The 17,162-nt window shown below is 45.1% G+C and overlaps 2 protein-coding genes across 2 annotated transcripts; one reads left to right on the top strand and one right to left on the bottom strand.

Annotated features, from left to right (window-relative positions):
• The first annotated feature begins 1,965 nt into the window (after positions 1-1,965).
• RNASE1 (ribonuclease A family member 1, pancreatic) lies at positions 1,966-3,661 on the top strand. Its single transcript, XM_082618844.1, has 2 exons — positions 1,966-2,090; positions 2,826-3,661. The coding sequence occupies exon 2, from the start codon at positions 2,851-2,853 to the stop codon at positions 3,304-3,306; it is 456 nt and encodes a 151-aa protein (XP_082474970.1). The 5' UTR covers positions 1,966-2,090; positions 2,826-2,850; the 3' UTR covers positions 3,307-3,661.
• Positions 3,662-15,268: 11,607 nt separating this feature from the next.
• On the bottom strand, positions 15,269-16,664 carry RNASE6 (ribonuclease A family member 6). The gene is made up of 2 exons (XM_082619955.1): positions 16,438-16,664; positions 15,269-16,052 (listed from the first exon to the last, which is right to left on the bottom strand). The coding sequence occupies exon 2, from the start codon at positions 16,048-16,050 to the stop codon at positions 15,583-15,585; it is 468 nt and encodes a 155-aa protein (XP_082476081.1). The 5' UTR covers positions 16,051-16,052; positions 16,438-16,664; the 3' UTR covers positions 15,269-15,582.
• Positions 16,665-17,162: the final 498 nt, after the last annotated feature.

Here is a 17,162-nt window from a genome sequence, read left to right as displayed (position 1 = left end):
TTTTGTCAGTTAATTCACAGGCCTCCAGAGCAGAACATAAATGGGTAGAGGAAAAGTTTTCCTTCCAACACCACTCAAGATGGTATGAGTATGATCCAAAGACTAAGAAGCGGGCTTCCCTGGTGGCGCAGTGGTTGAGACTCCGCGTGCCGATGCAGGGGACACGGGTTCGTGCCCCGGTCTGGGAGGATCCCACATGCCGCCGAGCGGCTGGGCCCGTGAGCCAGGGCTGCTGAGCCTGCGCGTCCGGAGCCTGTGCTCTGCAACGGGAGAGGCCACAACAGTGAGAGGCCCGCGTACCACACACACAAAAAAAGACTAAGAAACAAAGAAAACCTGGGTGGTAGGTAAACTACAAAAACATGAGACTAAAAGCTCATGCCTCACCACGTCCTCCTTGACCCCACTTCCACTTCCCAATTTATACACACTAGAAAATAATGCTGATTTTACCAAAAATTTCTTGGATTTCATGTGGCAAAACAATTTAAAAATTTCCCCTTAAAGAATTCTGTTCTTCCCGTCAAGTTCCCCTTCCTCTCTCTTCCCCACTCCCTTTCACTCCCCAGGGCTTTGAAACTGCCTGCTATTTTCAGCTCTGGATTTTAGCAAAACAGAATTTTTGCCAGGCAGTTACTTGGCTCCGCCTCCTGTGGAAAGCAAATCCGAGATCACCCAGTATTGTTTAAACAGACTCCTTGTGGGAGGTCTTAACCCCCCCACCCCCACGTGAACCATAATTGGCTTTCTACGCACTGTTCTAAAACCTCTGCATCTTACCTTATTTTGTCTGAATGGCAAATCTAAAAGGAACATGTTATTATCATCCCCATTTTAGAGATGAGGAAACTTGCCCAGGGCTTAAGGTGCTAAACCAGAATTTGGACTAAGATGGTGTAAACCTAGAACATGGAGAGATATTTTGATAATTCTCACTCCAAAGGGATTAAAATTGTCCTCCATTTTATCTGACGGAATCAATTTGCTGTACACCTAAAACTAACACGATATTGCAAATCAACTATACTTTAAAAATAAATAAAGGGCTTCCCTGGTGGCGCAGTGTTTGAGAGTCTGCCTGCCGATGCAGGGGACACGGGTTCGTGCCCCAGTCCGGGAAGATCCCACATGCCGCGGAGCGTCTGGGCCCGTGAGCCATGGCCGATGGGCCTGCTCGTCCGCAGCCTGTGCTCTGCAACGGGAGAGGCGGCGGCAGTGAGAGGCCCGCGTACCGCAAAAAAAAAAAAAATTTAAATTAAATAAATAAAATAAATAAAAATAAAATTGTCTTCCAGCAAATACACGTCTCTTTCTAGACTGAAATTTTACTGCGAACAAATATTCTCTATTTCTTCTCTAAAGGGGATTTTGCAGTTTGGCTCATCCCTAATTCCTCTCCTCCACTCTGGCCTATGGGATGAGAGGTCACTATAGATAGGAATGGCCACACACCCTCCTTCAATAGCCCAGGAGTGTTGAAGTGGCCACAACTGGGTGAGGTGACGCCAAACGAAGCTGCTTTCTACTCCTCCGTGTTCAGGTACTCTCCCCCTTCTTCTCCAGATCCGGGAAGCCTTCCAGCTGGGGGCAGCTGGCCACTTCTCCCTGCTCCCCCAGCAGAGGAGCTGGTGGGAGATGTGGAATTCTGGCCAAAGCAACTCCAGGACTCCCAGGGCAAGAGAGGACCTCCCTTTCCCTCCCCTTCCCGTGATCCCATGTTATGTGCATTTTGCTAACCTCCAAGGGCTATTTGGTGAAAATGGCTTGCAAGGAGATAACAAGGACTTGGCTGAGGTTCGAGCATCAGTGCTCTAGTGGCTTTCTCTGCTTCTTATAGAAAGAAAGGTTCTTATAGGCAAAGGCTCACACTCCCCAGCAGCCCTCCCCAGGCCAAAAAGGGTGGCCTGGGCAATTCCCCACCCCTTCCTCACATGACCTTGTTTTCCTGTGGACCGAGACCAAGATGCTCCTCCCACCCGTCTCTTCCTGGAAGCCAAGCCTCCTTTTAATCTGTATAAAGTCCATACCCCTGGGATAGAGTGATTGCAGAAACTGCCTTTTCTCTCTCAGAGACCAAGCTAGAGACCCAGGTAAGCAGCCCAAGAGGCACACAGGAGCTGTTTCTGCCTGAGGGTTGGAGAGGGGGGAGCCAGGGTGGGTGAGGCTAGCCTGAGAATCGGGCCAGGCAGATGTGGGCAGGGGGCAGAGCTGGGGTCAGGAATGGAGCACGTAGGCTGCAGAGAGCCCATGGGGCTGGAGAAGGAGCAGCCCCTAGGTTGGGAGAGGAGAGCATCTCTCTTTGGAACACAATGGCATCGCTTTATAGTGCCAGTGTAAAACACTGGGGCTGAGTTTCCCTTGTGTTGTAGGACAACAGGGCTCTCTGTCCACCGTGATCCTGGATGAATACTCGGTGGTTATCTCAGGGATACAATTTGGCTTATTCAAAATTTAGATCATTTATTTAATGGTTTATTCAAAAGCATCTTCTAATGAGCCGTGTGAGCGCTGGGTACGGAGGTGTTTTATGTTTCAAAGGTATTTTGTATCAAAAATATTTCTGTATTCAAAGACAGGGCTGCTAGGATTTTTGGTCATTTCTGGGGTCACCACCCAGAGGGGAGGACGGCCTCTCTGTAGGGAGTGGGAATCAAATGTTTGTGGAGAAGAGTATATGTGATTGTCTCGTTACTTGGAAAAGCTCGCAGGAAGAGGGACATCTTTCTGGTTGACCTGGAGACTGTAAGCCAGGGAGGCTACAGGTGGGAGCTGGGGTTCTCTTTCTAAGGCAGTGTTATTCCTCCTCTCCCCCTTTTCCCGGGCAGGCTCCTCCAGGGCAGTGAGACCACCATGGCTCGGAAGTCCCCGGTCCTGCTGCCATGGCTGGTCCTGGTGCTGCTGGTGCTGGGGTTGGTCCAGCCTTCCCTGGGCAAGGAATCGCCGGCCATGAAGTTCCAGCGGCAGCACATGGACTCCGGCAGCTCCCCAAGCAACAACTCCAACTACTGCAACCAAATGATGATGCGCCGAAAAATGACCCAGGGACGGTGCAAGCCGGTGAACACCTTTGTGCACGAGTCCCTGGAAGATGTCAAGGCCGTCTGCTCCCAGAAAAACATCCCCTGCAAGAATGGGCGGCCCAACTGCTATGAGAGCAACTCCACCATGCACATCACAGACTGCCGCCAGACAGGCAGCTCCAAGTACCCCAACTGTGCCTACAAGACCAGCCAGAAGGAGAAACACATCATCGTGGCCTGTGAGGGGGACCCGTACGTGCCAGTCCACTTTGACGGTTCTGTGTAGGTCTCTACCTGAAGCCAGAGATGCCCTACCTTATCGCCTCTCCCCCTCTCGCTTCCTTGCCCTGCAGGCAAGAACTCAAGTTAGTTAGGGCTCTTATCTACCCACCTCCTCCATGTGCTCGTGTGTGCGCGCACACACGCACACACACACACACACATAAACACATGCTTCCCTGGCTTGAGGGCAATAACTCAAGTTAATTAGGGCTCTTATCCAACACACACACACACACACACGTGTGCTCCCCTGGCCTGAGGCTGGCCTCTGCGTGGCTTGGGGGGTGAAGAGTGGGTTGTGAGATGGGGCCTATGTTGACCACTTCACTGCTTCTTTCAATAAAACACAGTTGCAACCACTTGAATTCCTGATGCTGTCCCCATCCAGGTGCTGTTTGTGTGCTCGCTCTCCTGACAAGGGTGAGACCCGTGAGTCTGGTTAGCTTTGGTGAGTGGCGAATGGAATCCTTAGATGTCACCTCTTTTGACTTTTGATTTTCACTGACCTGAGATAATTCCTCTCTTTGTAGGTTCCTTGATGCCCAATATAGTTTTAAAGTGTGGGCTATTTTAGATAAAAAGGAGCTACGGTCTGGGACAGTGTCACGCTGGGCGAGGTGACAGAGGGCGAAGCTCAGGTACAAAAATCTCTGGCATAGAAGGAAGGACAGCGTGATCCTGGGAAGACCCTGCTCGGCCTCAGGTGGGGAGGAGAAGTGTATGAAATTATGACCCTACATTTCCATTTTCCTTTTTTTGAGGGAGCTATTGCTAAATCAGAAAGCTGGTCCTCTCTTCCTTACAAAGTTGGAACCCTCCATTCAGGAGCTAGGAAGGACATCAGCAATCATCAAGTGGGGGGAGGATAAGTAGATTTCAGCTTGTGGACCAACTCTAATTGGAAGTGCCTGCCTAGAATGCTGTAGAAAAATATCTAAACAGTGAAGTGATGGAACAGTGGCCTCTACCGAAGGCCCGAGAGAGGTGAGGGTGTGTGTGCCACCCACTGGCCATCCCAGACCTAATGTAACCCCCGCCTTTTACAGAGGGGCAACCTGAAGCTCAGAAAGGTTAAGTGACCTGCTTACGGCAGCTGCTAGTTAGTGTCCGACTGAGACTAGACCTTGGGTCTCCTGGCTTCCCTGTCGTTGCTCTCTCTGCTATTGGAGTCTCCTCAAGAAGGCAATTCCCCAGTCTCCCTCCTTCACTGAGTGCTGTGGAGTCACGGCTTTCTCTACCTGAGCTTGCTGGGGGCTCTCACAGGTTCCCAGGGCACTTGGCCTATGAGTCTGCTCACTTCTTGGCAACCCTCTCTTACATCCATTGAAAAGCCTAAACATGGCTTCTGTCATCACTTAATCATTTCATATGACCCCCTGTTTACACCCGCATCAAGCTCTAGACAAGGTCATAGAACTAGAGAAAGGTCCTACTGCCAACCAGTTTGACCAGTTCTGTCATTGTCTTTGCGTACTACATTTATAAATGTTGGAAGTGATTTTGTGTTTTTTAGGTAAAGTGAATGCTTAGCTCTGGGGCCTCTGTAAGAGGAAGAAGGCCTGTGGGTCAGAGGGGTGGCCAGCTATTTTGGTGGTGGTGGGGATCTCACTCCTTACAAACAGTGAGGATGGAGGAGGGGGAAAAAGGGAAACTTTAAGTTTCTAGTTCTGTTTTCTTTAGATAGCATTTTTCTTAAGTTCATCTCACTCTTGTTTCCAAACCCAAAGCTCCTCATTTTCCCTCCTGCTAGTGCTAAGAGAACACTTTAGTACATCTCTTTTGAACACTCACTTGGAGCTTTGCTGCATCTATTCTGCACAATCACCAGCTCTGGCTACTGGTTCCATGCACCTTCCTGGCCATGGGACCACTGTGAGTCTCCACCCGGGGAATAAAGTGATAGGTGCTAGCGGATGGTCCGGGTGCAGACCTGCACAGCCAGGGAAACGGGGGTGAGGTGGGGCGGAAAGTGCTCTGAATAGGAGGACTCTGGGAGGGGGAAGATCAAGTCTTGTCCTAGAGCCACCAGGCAGAGTCAAGGAGAGAAACACCAGTGGCCGGGAGACAAATCAGAGGTCTCTGTTCTGTGGGGCGACTATTGCTATCCCAAAAATAAAGGAGTATTAACCTCTTCTAGGAGACTGACCCAGGCAGATTAATCTTAAAATTGAGGTGCTAACATGTGAAGATGGGTACCTGCTTAAAGACAGAAATGACCATATCCAGTGATTCTTCTAAGAAGGATAATGTTAATTTTCAGAAGAGTCTTCAAACCAAACAAGCTTCAGGAATTCTGCATTCTCAGTGGACAGGTAAATGCATCCCAGCGTCCACCTTACTCCTGCAATTTTACCTGTACCGACAAAATCATAGTGTCTTCTGCCGCTTCTGACATGTTGATTTTCTCCTGTCTCTCTGGTAAATTCCCCTTCAATTCCAGCAGCCAATAGTCTTCCAGCCTGAAACAGATCGGTCACCCATACCTTCAATGAACAGAGTAAAGGGCCATCACATCAGGTTCTTTCCTTCCAAGTGCTGCCTCATCAGTATTTGCACTTTGCGCTTTCTGTCTAACTGGAAAGTGAAAGGCTGCTCCCAATCGCCACTCTTGCCTCCTGAGACTGATTCAGCCCTCACAGAGCAAGTGGGAGCACTAAAGGGCTTTGAATCTACCTGCCCGTGGCAGAAGGCGCCTCAATATTGGTTTGGGAAATTGATCACGAAGGTGGGGCAGTCCTCCATGTGCATGATTCATGATGCATGATGGAGGTCCTGCATAGAAGTTTCAGAATGAAAGTGTACCTCCTGAAGACTAAACCGTGGCATACCTGGAAGCATCTCAAAACTGTCTCCCAGGAGCCACTTTCTAGGGGACTAATCTCAAACACCTCTGCAGATCATTCAGTAAATTCCCATGTATTTTGTAGGTTTCTCTGTGGCTTGCAGCAAGTGTAGGTGGGATGGTTTCATCTCAGCTTTCTCCCTCCGCGCTTATCTCCCTTCCGACTCCCTTATTGTCTTCTTACTTAACAATGGAGAAGGAGTTGTTCATCTGAATGGACAGAGTCTCACTAGGCCTGTTTTACTAGCCAGTGTGGTGACTGTACTTTAAAGCTCATCACTACTGTATGTCATCCTCTGGTTTCTTCTTGCTACAAGTCTGAGCAGGGCCTGTATTCAGGGTCAGTTTCCTTCCTTTTCCACCTTCCCTCAGTCTGCAGCTGGGTGGATAATTGGGCCAGGGCACCTAATGTAGTCCTTGCCCTACTATCCGCTCCCTGTGCTGTGCCCCTAAGGCACTCTGTAGCCCTCTCTGGACCACAGTTGTCTAATCTGTAAAACCCAGGGCTTGGGTTTTGTCATCTTAAAGTCCCCTTACAGGGCTTCCCTGGTGGCGCAGTGGTTGAGGGTCCGCCTGTCAATGCAGGGGACACGGGTTCGTGCCCCGGTCCGGGAAGATCCCACATGCCGTGGAGCGGCTGGGCCTGTGAGCCATGGCCGCTGAGCCTGCGTGTCTGGAGCCTGTGCTTCGCAACGGGAGAGGGCACAACAGGGAGAGGCCCGTGTACCGCAAAAAAAAAAAAAGAAAAAAAAAAAGTCCCCTTACGCTTAGGGCCTTCTACTCCCTATCTATTTTTTTTTTTTTTGGCAGTTAGTTCCCCGACCAGGGATTGAACCCATGCCCCCTCCAGTGGAAGCAGGGAGTCTTAACCACTGGACCACCAGGGAAGCACTTAGGACCTTCTAGCTGAACATCCATGTCTAGCAGTGAGTGCTGAGCCCTGGCATGCAGTTTCTGGCTCTTCGCGGGTAGGCATCTCTAGAAGAGTCACATCATTGAGATCTGGTTTGGTTCAGAGCTCTTCTCAGTACAAAGCCATGTTCAGAGGTCTAGGTCATCCCAGTGGACTTCAAACATGCTTCTAGCACAGAGTTTCCTCTCAGGCAACTTTAGGCAGCCTCTGAGAGTCAAGGCTGGCAGCTAGCCTCTGCTAGGCCTTGTTAGGCTTCCTGGGACCTGAGAGCCCATGGAAGTTTTTAGCTTGGCTCAGATCCGCAGACGGGAGAGAGTAATGTGGAGTCGAGATCAAGGCAACAACAAGAGAATGTGGGAGTGGGACCAGGAATTTCCTGAGCTTCTTGGAAACATTCCTCATAGAGGCTGAGAGTTGGCCCTGCTTCAGGCCAACATGTTTGGCAGCTTCTCTTCGCCACCTCCCTCAAGCTCCCCCTTCCTCTCCCATAAATACTGGCAGACAATTATTTAAGGGAAGGGCTCTGGGATAAGGAGAGCTTGGGCTGTTGTAACATAGAGACAAAATCTGTTTGCATGGGACCATGAGTGTGTGTGCACACGCTGAATATGAATGTGATCATGTTTGTAGATCTGTGGAATTAAGGAACATCAGGGCAGGGAAGGTCTTTTGTAATCTGGCTCTAAAACTTTCACCTTAAAAACAAAGAGGGACTTCCCTGGTGGTCCCGTGGGTAAGACTTTATGCTTCCAATGCAGGGGGCCGGGGTTTGATCCCTGGTGAGGGAACTAGATCCCACATGCCGCAACTAAAAGCCTTCATGCTGCAACTAAGACCCGGTGGAGCCAAAATAAATAATTAAATAAATAAATAAATATTTAAAAAAAAAGAGAAACTGAGGCATGAAGCCAAGTATGGAATGATGAAAACCAGGTCTGCTGACTCCCAGAGTGTGTGCTTTTGTGCCTTGCTTCCACATTTTCTTTCTTTTTCTGTCTTTATTTTTTCTTTTTAAAAAAATATCATATGGGAAAATTGATCTTTTTGGTATACAATTCTATGAATTTTTAACTCGTATAAATGAATTGCACACTACCAGGACACAGAACAGTTCCATCACCCCCCAAATCCCCTTGTGCTATCTCTTTATAGTCATGCACTCCCCTCACCCCAACACCTGCCAACCACTGATCTATTCTCTGTCACTATAGTTTTGTCTTTTCAAAATATCATACAAATAGGATTGCACAGTATGTAACCTTCCAAGACTGGCTTCTTTTACTCACTGTAATGCCTATGAAATTTATCCAAGTTGTGTGGATCAGTGGTTCGTTCCTTTTTATTGTTGAGTAGCCTTTTATTGCGTGGATGTTCCATGGCTTATTTATCCATTCACCTGTTGAAGGACGTTTGCATTGTTTCCATTCCGGGTGATTATGAAGATAGCTGCTTTAAACATCTGTGTACATATTTTTGTGTGAATTGGTGGAAGAATAGACACATAGATCAACGGAGCTGCATAGAGAGCCCAGAACATACCCACACAAATACTGTCAAATGATTTTTGACAAAAGTGCAAAGCGATTCTAGGAAGAAAGGATAATCTTTTCAACAAATTGTGATTGAACATCCACATGCAAACACAAACACAAACAAAAGCCCCCTAACTTCAAAACCCTAAACCTTCCTCCCTCTGCCCTCTCTTTTCCAGAGAGGAAGCTCTGTATTGGTGGAGAGACCTATGATATGCTTCTCAGTCCTGGAATCACCAACAGGATCTGTTCTCAGTCAGACCCTGGGTAGGTGGGAGCCTTGAGGCTGGGACAGAACAGGCAATGAAGAAGGCACAGGAGATTAGAAGGAGTCAGACAGAGGGATTATAAATACGGTGTCAGGAAGTAAGTATGGATGAGACTTAGAGGTAAAAAGGGATGAGAAAACAAGACCAGAAGGGTTGGCATAGTTGGTTCTGTTGACTACCTGGAAGGTTATAACTAATCAGGTCACTTAGGAGTAGGAGGAAAATCTGTTTTTCTTTTTGCTTTTTTTCTCACAGGAAATGTAGCTCTGCATTCCCAGCATTCCACCTTCTTTTCTTGGGCTTTTGGGAATGGTGTGGGCCCCCTCTATGGCAAGCCTTGCTATTTTACTTAAGCTCAGTAGTGTGATGCCCAGTACTTACTGCTTTTACAGCCTCCATGTACTCTTGCAAGTCCTTCAGTCAACCAAGACAATGGGAGATATAAAAAAAATCAGTTCTTTCCTCAGTACCTTTCTTTACAAGCTGCTGTCTGTGAAATCCCCACAACCACTGGTAGGCACCAAATAACAGTTGTCATAAGAGCAGGGAACAGCTCTTATCCTTATTGTTTCCTCTCCTCGGAAAAGTTGCCAAACTACAATTAAAGACCTAAATGTAGGATGCCTCACACCATCGCTTAGGGCCTTGCAGCTCTTATGAAACTTCTCTTTATAATCACTGTTATAAGCTGAATTGTGTTCTCCCAAAACTTTTATGTTCAAACTTTAACTTCTCGGAAATGTAAGATGTAAGTCAGAATGTATTTGAAGCTAAGGCCTTTAAAGAAGTGACTAAGTTAAAATGAGGCCTTAGGTGGGCCCTAATCCAGTCCGACTGGTGTCCTTATAAGAAGAGGAAATTTGAACACAGAGAGACACCAGGGGTGCCATCACTGTCCCAGGGGGAAAGACAGGAAGTTGGGAGCTGGCTAGAAAGAGGGCTATTTGAGAATGTCTTTTTTTTTTTTTTTTTTTTTTGCGGTACGCGGGCCTTTCACTGTTGTGGCCTCTCCTGTTGCGGAGCACAGGCTCCGGACGCGCAGACTCAGCGGCCATGGCTCACGGACCCAGCCACTCCGTGGCATGTGGGATCTTCCCGGACCAGGGCACGAACCCGTGTCCCCTGCATCGGCAGGCGGACTCTCAAGCACTGCGCCACCATGGAAGCCCGAGGATGTCTTTTTTAGAGAGCTAAAAATACTTTCCTTGAAGCTTGTAATCATCCAAAGGGGAGATGGAACTACTTGTATGAGGTACCAGGAATTTCATTAAGCCCCTTTTATATGTATGTTTAAATCTATATTAGGTCATTCAGGTCTTGAAACCACCCTGAGAACTAACACTAATCACTCTTTGTTAGACATTCCAGTTTTCTTGGTTGTTTTTCCCACTCAGCTGAAAGCTACTAGTGACCCGGTCTTTTTCATTTTTCTGTGGCTGGTGATTTGCAAGGTGCCAAAGTAGAGTTTGGTAGATTCTATAAATGAAAGTGAGTAGGTAAAATATCTTATCTTAGTAAATGAGGCAACTGATTATCTGCAAAGATAGGTAATTTGCACAAGTGGTAAATGACCGTGCTGAAAAATTTTTTAAACTTTTAATTTGGAAATAATTTCAGATATACAGAACAGTTGCAAAAATGATGCAAAGAATTCCTGTATATCATTTGTCTATATTCTCTAAACATTAACATTTTTCCTATTTGCTTTATTAGTCACATATTTATGTACAGATACATAAATTTTTTTCTGAATGTGTGAGAGTAAGTTATGGACATGTTGCCCCTTTTCCTAAATACTTCACTATGCATTTCCTAAAAACAAGAACATTCTTTTTACAAGGGTTTAAAATAAGTATACTTATCAAAATCAGGAAATTTGCATTGAAACTATACAGTTATCTAATCCACAGACTGTATTCAACTTTCATCAACTGCCTCACTCTAGAGCCCGAGAGCCACAATTACTGAGCCCTTGTGCCACAACTACTGAAGCCTGTGTGCCCTAGAGCCCATGCTCTGCAACAAGAGAATCCACCACAATGAGAAGCCCACGCACTGCAACGAAGAGCAGTAGGGGCTCGCTGCAACTAGAGAAAGCTCACACGCAGCAACAAAGACCCAACGCAGCCAAAAATAAATAAATAAATAAATAAATAAATAAATAAATAAACAAACAAATCAATAAATAAAAGACTTAAAAAGGGAAAAAGAAACCCACTAGTGTCTGGGACTTCCCTGGTGATGCAGTGGTTAAGAATCTGCCTGCCAGTGCAGGGGAACCATGTTCAAGCCCTGGTCTGGTAAGATCCCACATGCCAAAGAGTAACTAAGCCCACAAGCCACAAGTACTGAGCCTGCGTGCCACAACTACTGAAGCCTGCACACCTAGAAGCCGTGCTCTGCAACAAAAGAAGCCACCAGAATGAGAAACCCGCCCACTGCAACGAAGAGTAGCCCCCGCTCGCCACAAGAGGGAGCCTGTGCGCAGGAACGAAGACCCAACACAGCCATAAATAAATAAATAATTAAAATAAAAAGAAACCCACTAGTGTCAGGCATTGTACTAGGAACCAAGGATCTAAAGATGCAAATAGCATCTTTTTTTTTTTTTTGCCTACATGACAATGTTGTGCTATTTCATACTCATCAGGTTGCCAAAAATGCAGGAGCATGATACTCTCATGTTTTGCCAGAGACAGGACATTGAGATGCAAAAACTCACATACCATAGTTTCTGGCGAAATTATACAATCAATGCTTCAGTTAGTCTATCTGTGTAACAAATTACCCCCAAATTTGGTGGCACAAAACGATAATTTATTATGCTCCCAGTGGGTCAGGAGTTCAGATAGGACACAGTGGGGACAGCTTGTCTCTGTTCCAATGTCTGAGGCTACAGCTGGAAGACTCAGAGGTTGGGAGCTGGAATCACCTGAAGGCTCATTCACACACATGTTGAATGGTTGATGTTGGCTGATACCTTAGCTGGGCCTGTTGGCTGGAATATCTATACAAGGCCTCTCCACATGCCACGTGGCACCATCTTCCTCACAGCATGATGATTGGGTCCAAGTGTGGGTGTCCTACAACAGAGAGGGAAAGCCAGGCAGAAGCTGTATCACCTTTTATGACCTGGCTTTGGAAGTCATACAGTGTGACTTTCACCCCATTCTATTCATTAGAAGGGAGTTTCTAAGACTAACCCATACTCAAGGAAAGGGAACATAGACCCTTCTGATAGGGAAGAGTCAATATCACACTATAAGAAGACAATGTAGAATGGGATATGTTAATATGGACATCTCTGAAAAATACAATCTGCTACAATCAGTTTGTGAACAAAGAAGAACAAAGAACATCACTCATTACCCAGTTATACAAGGACTGAGTTGCAACCCACTGCAGTTGACCACTGACAGGGCACCCTGCAGGGAGCTGAGGATGAAAAACAGGATGAGGTACTTTGTGCTTTGGAAAAACAGGTTCCTAGATAGTTAGATGTGTATCTCAGGAATAATTTCAAAGACCCCTGATTCTTGCACCTTCCCAAACATAAAAGGTTCTAGTCCTCAGTAAGATCATGAATACAACTTAAACTCGCAATTCTTATGCTGAGTGTCTTTCTTTAAGTTGACAAGTTTCTTTGTACAGAGAAATGTACAAAGATATCATTGCAATGCTGCTTGTTAGGGTGGAAATTTGGGAACATCCCAAATATTCAACAATAGACGACTGGTAAATAAATGATGGTTTATTAATACAAAGGAACAAACAATACACCAGTAAAAATAAAAGAACAACAAAGATACATTTTAATATCAATGAGTCTTAAAAACATTGTTGAGTGAACAAAAAAAGCAAGTTGCAGAATGATTTGTACTATATGGTAGTATTTATATAAATTTCTTTTTAAATTGCACATGGAAACCCTATGTTTTGTTTATGAAGATATTATACATGAAGTATAAGTATAAAAATAGGACTGGAAACACTTTAAATTTATAATTTCATTTGAGAAAAGTTAAGAGGAATGGGAATGGAGAGAGGAATAAAATGGACGCCAATGTTTTTATGTATATATATATATTTTAGATAGTAAGTAAATGAAAAACAATATTTATTTATTTTGAGTGCTATGTATTGGTTTGTATTTATCTACATTGTCTAATTTTTTAAAAATATTTATTTATTTATTTGGTTGCGCCAGGTCTTAGTTGTAGTAGGTGGTCTCCTTAGTTGTGTTTCCAGGGTTCCTTAGTTGCACCTCCAGGGCTCCTTAGTTGCAGCTCACCAGCTCCTTAGTTGCAGCACATGGGCTCCTTAGTTGTGGCATGCAAACTCTTAGTTGCGGCATGTACGTGGGATCTAGTTCCCTGACCAGGGATTGAACCCGGGCTGCCTGCATTGGGAGAGCAAAGTCCTAGCCACTGCGCCACCAGGGAAGTCCTTACATTGTTTAATTTTTGAAAAGCAATTCATCACATTAAAAATGAAATTAGCCCATGAGAAAAGACAAGGGAAGGACTTTATAAAATCCATCAAGGGACTTCCCTGGCAGTCCAGTGGTTAAGACTCTGTGTTTCCAATGCAGGGGGTAAGTGTTTGATCAGGAAACTAAGATCCCACATGCTGTGTGGTGTGGTCAAAATAAGTAAATAAATAAAATAAAATCCATCAAGAAGTGTGAAGAGGGACTTCCCTGGTGGTGCAGTGGTTAAGAATCTGGCTGCCAACGCAGGGACATGGGTTTGAGCCCTGGTCCGGGAAGATCCCACATACTGCAGAACAACTAAGCCAGTGTGCCACAACTACTGAGCCTGGGCTCTATAGCCTGTGAACCACAACTACTGAAGCCCACTCGCCTAGAGCCCGTTCTCCGCAACAAGAGAAGCCACTGAAATGAGAAGCCGGCACACTGCAATGAAGAGTAGTCCCCATCACTGCAACTAAAAAAAAAAAAAAAAAAAAAAATGTGTGAAGAGCTCCAGAAGAATTCCCCTTCTCATGAGCGTATGCTTCCCCCTTTCTGTGAGGCTGTTTGGCCTTGCTTTTGCCACCCCATATGTGGGCTTTCCTCTGTAGGCTTGCCTCATACATGGACATCACGTTTTCTGTTTCTATTAGCCCTGTCTAGATAGTATGGCATCTTCAGAAAAAAACAAAAAAGCCAAACAGAAGAACACAAACGGAAAAGAAATATAAGAATAATAAAAGAGAGAAAAAAGAAAAAAAAAAAAAAGAAAAACACAAACCGTTATAAATTAAAAAGGTGACTTAAAGAATATTCACAGTATTGAATTTATCAATGAAACAGTTCTCGATTATATACTTTTTTACCCCAATGGAGCTAGTTAAAGCATCCATCTAAGGCAGTAAGTAAAGCAGTAAGAGGGGCATAATATTTTACTGGCTCCACATCCTCTAGTCAATATAAATTTTTAAAAAAGTACAGTGTCCTCTGACCTGATACTCAAATTCTATTTCCACACCCTGTGAGTAAGAGATATGTATTGAATTGTCTACTTATCTCATTTTCCCTGGGAACTTTGGCATCTCTAAGCCAGGGCTAATCCTCCTGGCACCAGGCTTGGCCCCAGGATGCCATTATAAACATGGACCCTGACGCTCCTCAGGGCTTCCTGTGTCTTTTGAGTCTCATATCTTTGTAGTCCTCCCATATGTACATATGTAACTAAAATTGTTTTTTTCCTGTTGATCTATCTTTTTATTACGGGGGTGTCTCAGCCAAAAACCTAGAAGGGTTTATGAAAAATTATTTTTCCTCCCCTACACATAGGACCTAAATTCTTAATCCCAGTCCTTCGATCTCTAAATCAGATACCTCTTCCAAAGCCCCAATGTTTCTGTGATATTTCACTATTTGAGTAGGGCAAGAATGTTTTTAGTGTCCCAGTACTTTTTTTTTTTTAACCCCCTTGATCTATGCTTTCTCTTTGTCCATTCCAATAGATAATGGGAGAATTGACTCTAAGGCTACAGTGGATTATTATCCCTACTACTATTTATATTTAAAACTATCTGATTAATTATAGAGGCAAATAGTTAAGATCTAGGATGCTTCAATTACCAGCGTTAGAATCTGTGAAAATACCATCAACATTGAGGATCAGTGCCACCTCCAAACAACCATAGACAATGGTTTCAAGGGAAATATGTAAAGCCATGAGCAGAGTTTGAAGGGATGGAGAACTTTCTTGCTCCAAAGTCCCAGAGACACAGGGGTGAGGGAGTGTCAGAGGCCCCAGGTTGCCAAATAACTTCAAAGGTTGCCTAGGGCCAAAATCGTTCTCCTTGGAATGCTGGCAAATGCAGGCCTAGATAGCTCCAGGCTGGCAATGATGTGAAAAGGATCACACTTCCAAACACACTTATACACACACTCGTTAGAATGCAGCAGAACATGGTTTTATTTCTGTGAACACAATACAACAAAAGTTGGCCGAAGTTCTAAGGCTGAAAATATGGAGGCCTGGACCCTTCTTTGCCCTCTCCCCTACTATCTTCCTTCAAAACCTAGAGCTCCAAAGCAGAAAAGAATCCTACATATTTTTTGTCCCAACTCTGGTCTATCCTCATCACTCTAATTTTTCCAATACCCTCCTTTTTCCTTCTATGGGAACCAGGAAAATCAACAAAAGAAAAGAAAAATCAGAAGAGGTCGTAAGAGAATTTGTGCCAGGTGAGAGGGAAAATGATGGAAACTTTAAACAATCTTGTCTAAGTGTACAGGAACCAAATGATAGGGAGGGTCGCTCTTCTGAGGGGGGTCACAGGCGACAATGAAGAGCTTGTATTGGGTATCATCTCGGTAGCGGCAATCAGGATACTTCCCCGCAGTGAAATTGCACTGAGTCAGGTTAACAGGCTTTGGACTCTGGTGGCAGTTGTGTAGCCCATTCTTACAGACGATGTGGGGCAAATCACAGACAGCAGCCACGTCCTGGAAGGAGTTGTGCAGAAAGGTGTTTTGAGGCTTACAGTGCCGGGTATAATTATTGACACCCTTCATTGCCTTGTTGCACTGGAGAAGCCTTGGCTGTATATGCTGAATTTCAAACCATTGAGCCTTGGTGAGATGCTTAGGCAAAGCACAAAGTGGACACACTGACCACCATAGTCCCAGCAGCAATAGGAGGAGAGGAAAGCATCCCTGAAGACCTGGCCCCAACATTTCTGTGTCAGGAGAGAGAAAATAATGGTAGTAGTAAAAACAATAAGAGCAAAATTATCACTCATAACCATTTAGATTTTTATTCTGCCTTTTAAGATTTCATGGCTCTTTTTTGTTTGTTTGTTTTTAACCATCTTCTTTCTCACTTGAGTCTCACAATTCTAAAGAAACTAAAGCCCAGTGAGGAGGAATTTGAGGTAAGACGATCTTTTCTCTGACTGGTAGATCTCGTTCTTCTCTTTGTCCTGCACTCATGCGTTTGATGGTCCCCATGTCAGAAACCTTGTCTCTTCCCTCCTGAAATATTTACCCTCCATCTATTTGACCTGGATCTCCCAGCCATCTTCACTGGCCACTCTCCCCAGCCCTGGGGGCTTCTGCTCTTACCAGGTCTCCACGCTGGGGCTCCCGCTGAGAACAGCAGCAGTAGTTAGTCCCAGGCTCAGAGGCTTTTGTCTGTTGTTCTTCTCCCAGGTGTGCAAGGCTGCCTGCGTGTGGAAGGGGAAGGGTTCTGAACCCTAGGAAAGAGAAGACTAGGGCTTGGAAGATGAACTTCCTGTTGACAGTGTGGATGAGACTCTTAGACTTTCAAACTTGCTGTTTAATTAGTATCAATAACACTGTAAATGCAGGGAGAGTAAGCTTACTTAAAGAAACAGTGAGACTCAAAACACAGTTTTGAGGAACTGATCACTTCCTGATATGAGTTGGTGCTTCCTTCCTGATTTGAAGCTTCAGTTTTTTGAAGTTTTACGGTTTCATTTCCTTAGGAGAAAATATAGATGAAAATCTGATATAATAACTGCCATGTACTTGGTATGTGAGCTTCAACCATAGACTTGAATGAATTATTCCTCTATGTGTATGTTTATTGGGCCAGATACTGGGCTACTCTGATTTGGGAGCTTGTGATCTAATGAAAGAGACAGTCAGGTAAATGGACCAATGCACAATATATTAACAAATATAAATAGCACTTACAGCTGTGATCAAGGAAACTACAGGTAACTGTGTGGATACAGTAGAGAGGAGGTATTTTTGGAGGGCACAACACCGGCACTGAGTTTTGAAGATTAATTAGAAATTAGGTGAAGAAGATGGTAAGGGCAGCC

The sequence above is a fragment of the Mesoplodon mirus genome (assembly GCF_964341445.2).
Source record: "Mesoplodon mirus genome assembly, chromosome: 4".
In the NCBI taxonomy this organism is placed as follows: Eukaryota; Metazoa; Chordata; class Mammalia; order Artiodactyla; family Ziphiidae; genus Mesoplodon; species Mesoplodon mirus.
The sequence above is the reverse complement of the archived record's forward strand: the minus strand, read 5'-3'. Positions and strand labels throughout refer to the sequence as shown.

Excerpts from the sequence above, each read along its gene's own strand:
- RNASE1 (XM_082618844.1), top strand. The coding sequence starts at position 2,851 with ATGGCTCGGAAGTCCCCGGTCCTGCTGCCATGGCTGGTCCTGGTGCTG.
- RNASE6 (XM_082619955.1), bottom strand. The coding sequence starts at position 16,050 with ATGTTGGGGCCAGGTCTTCAGGGATGCTTTCCTCTCCTCCTATTGCTG.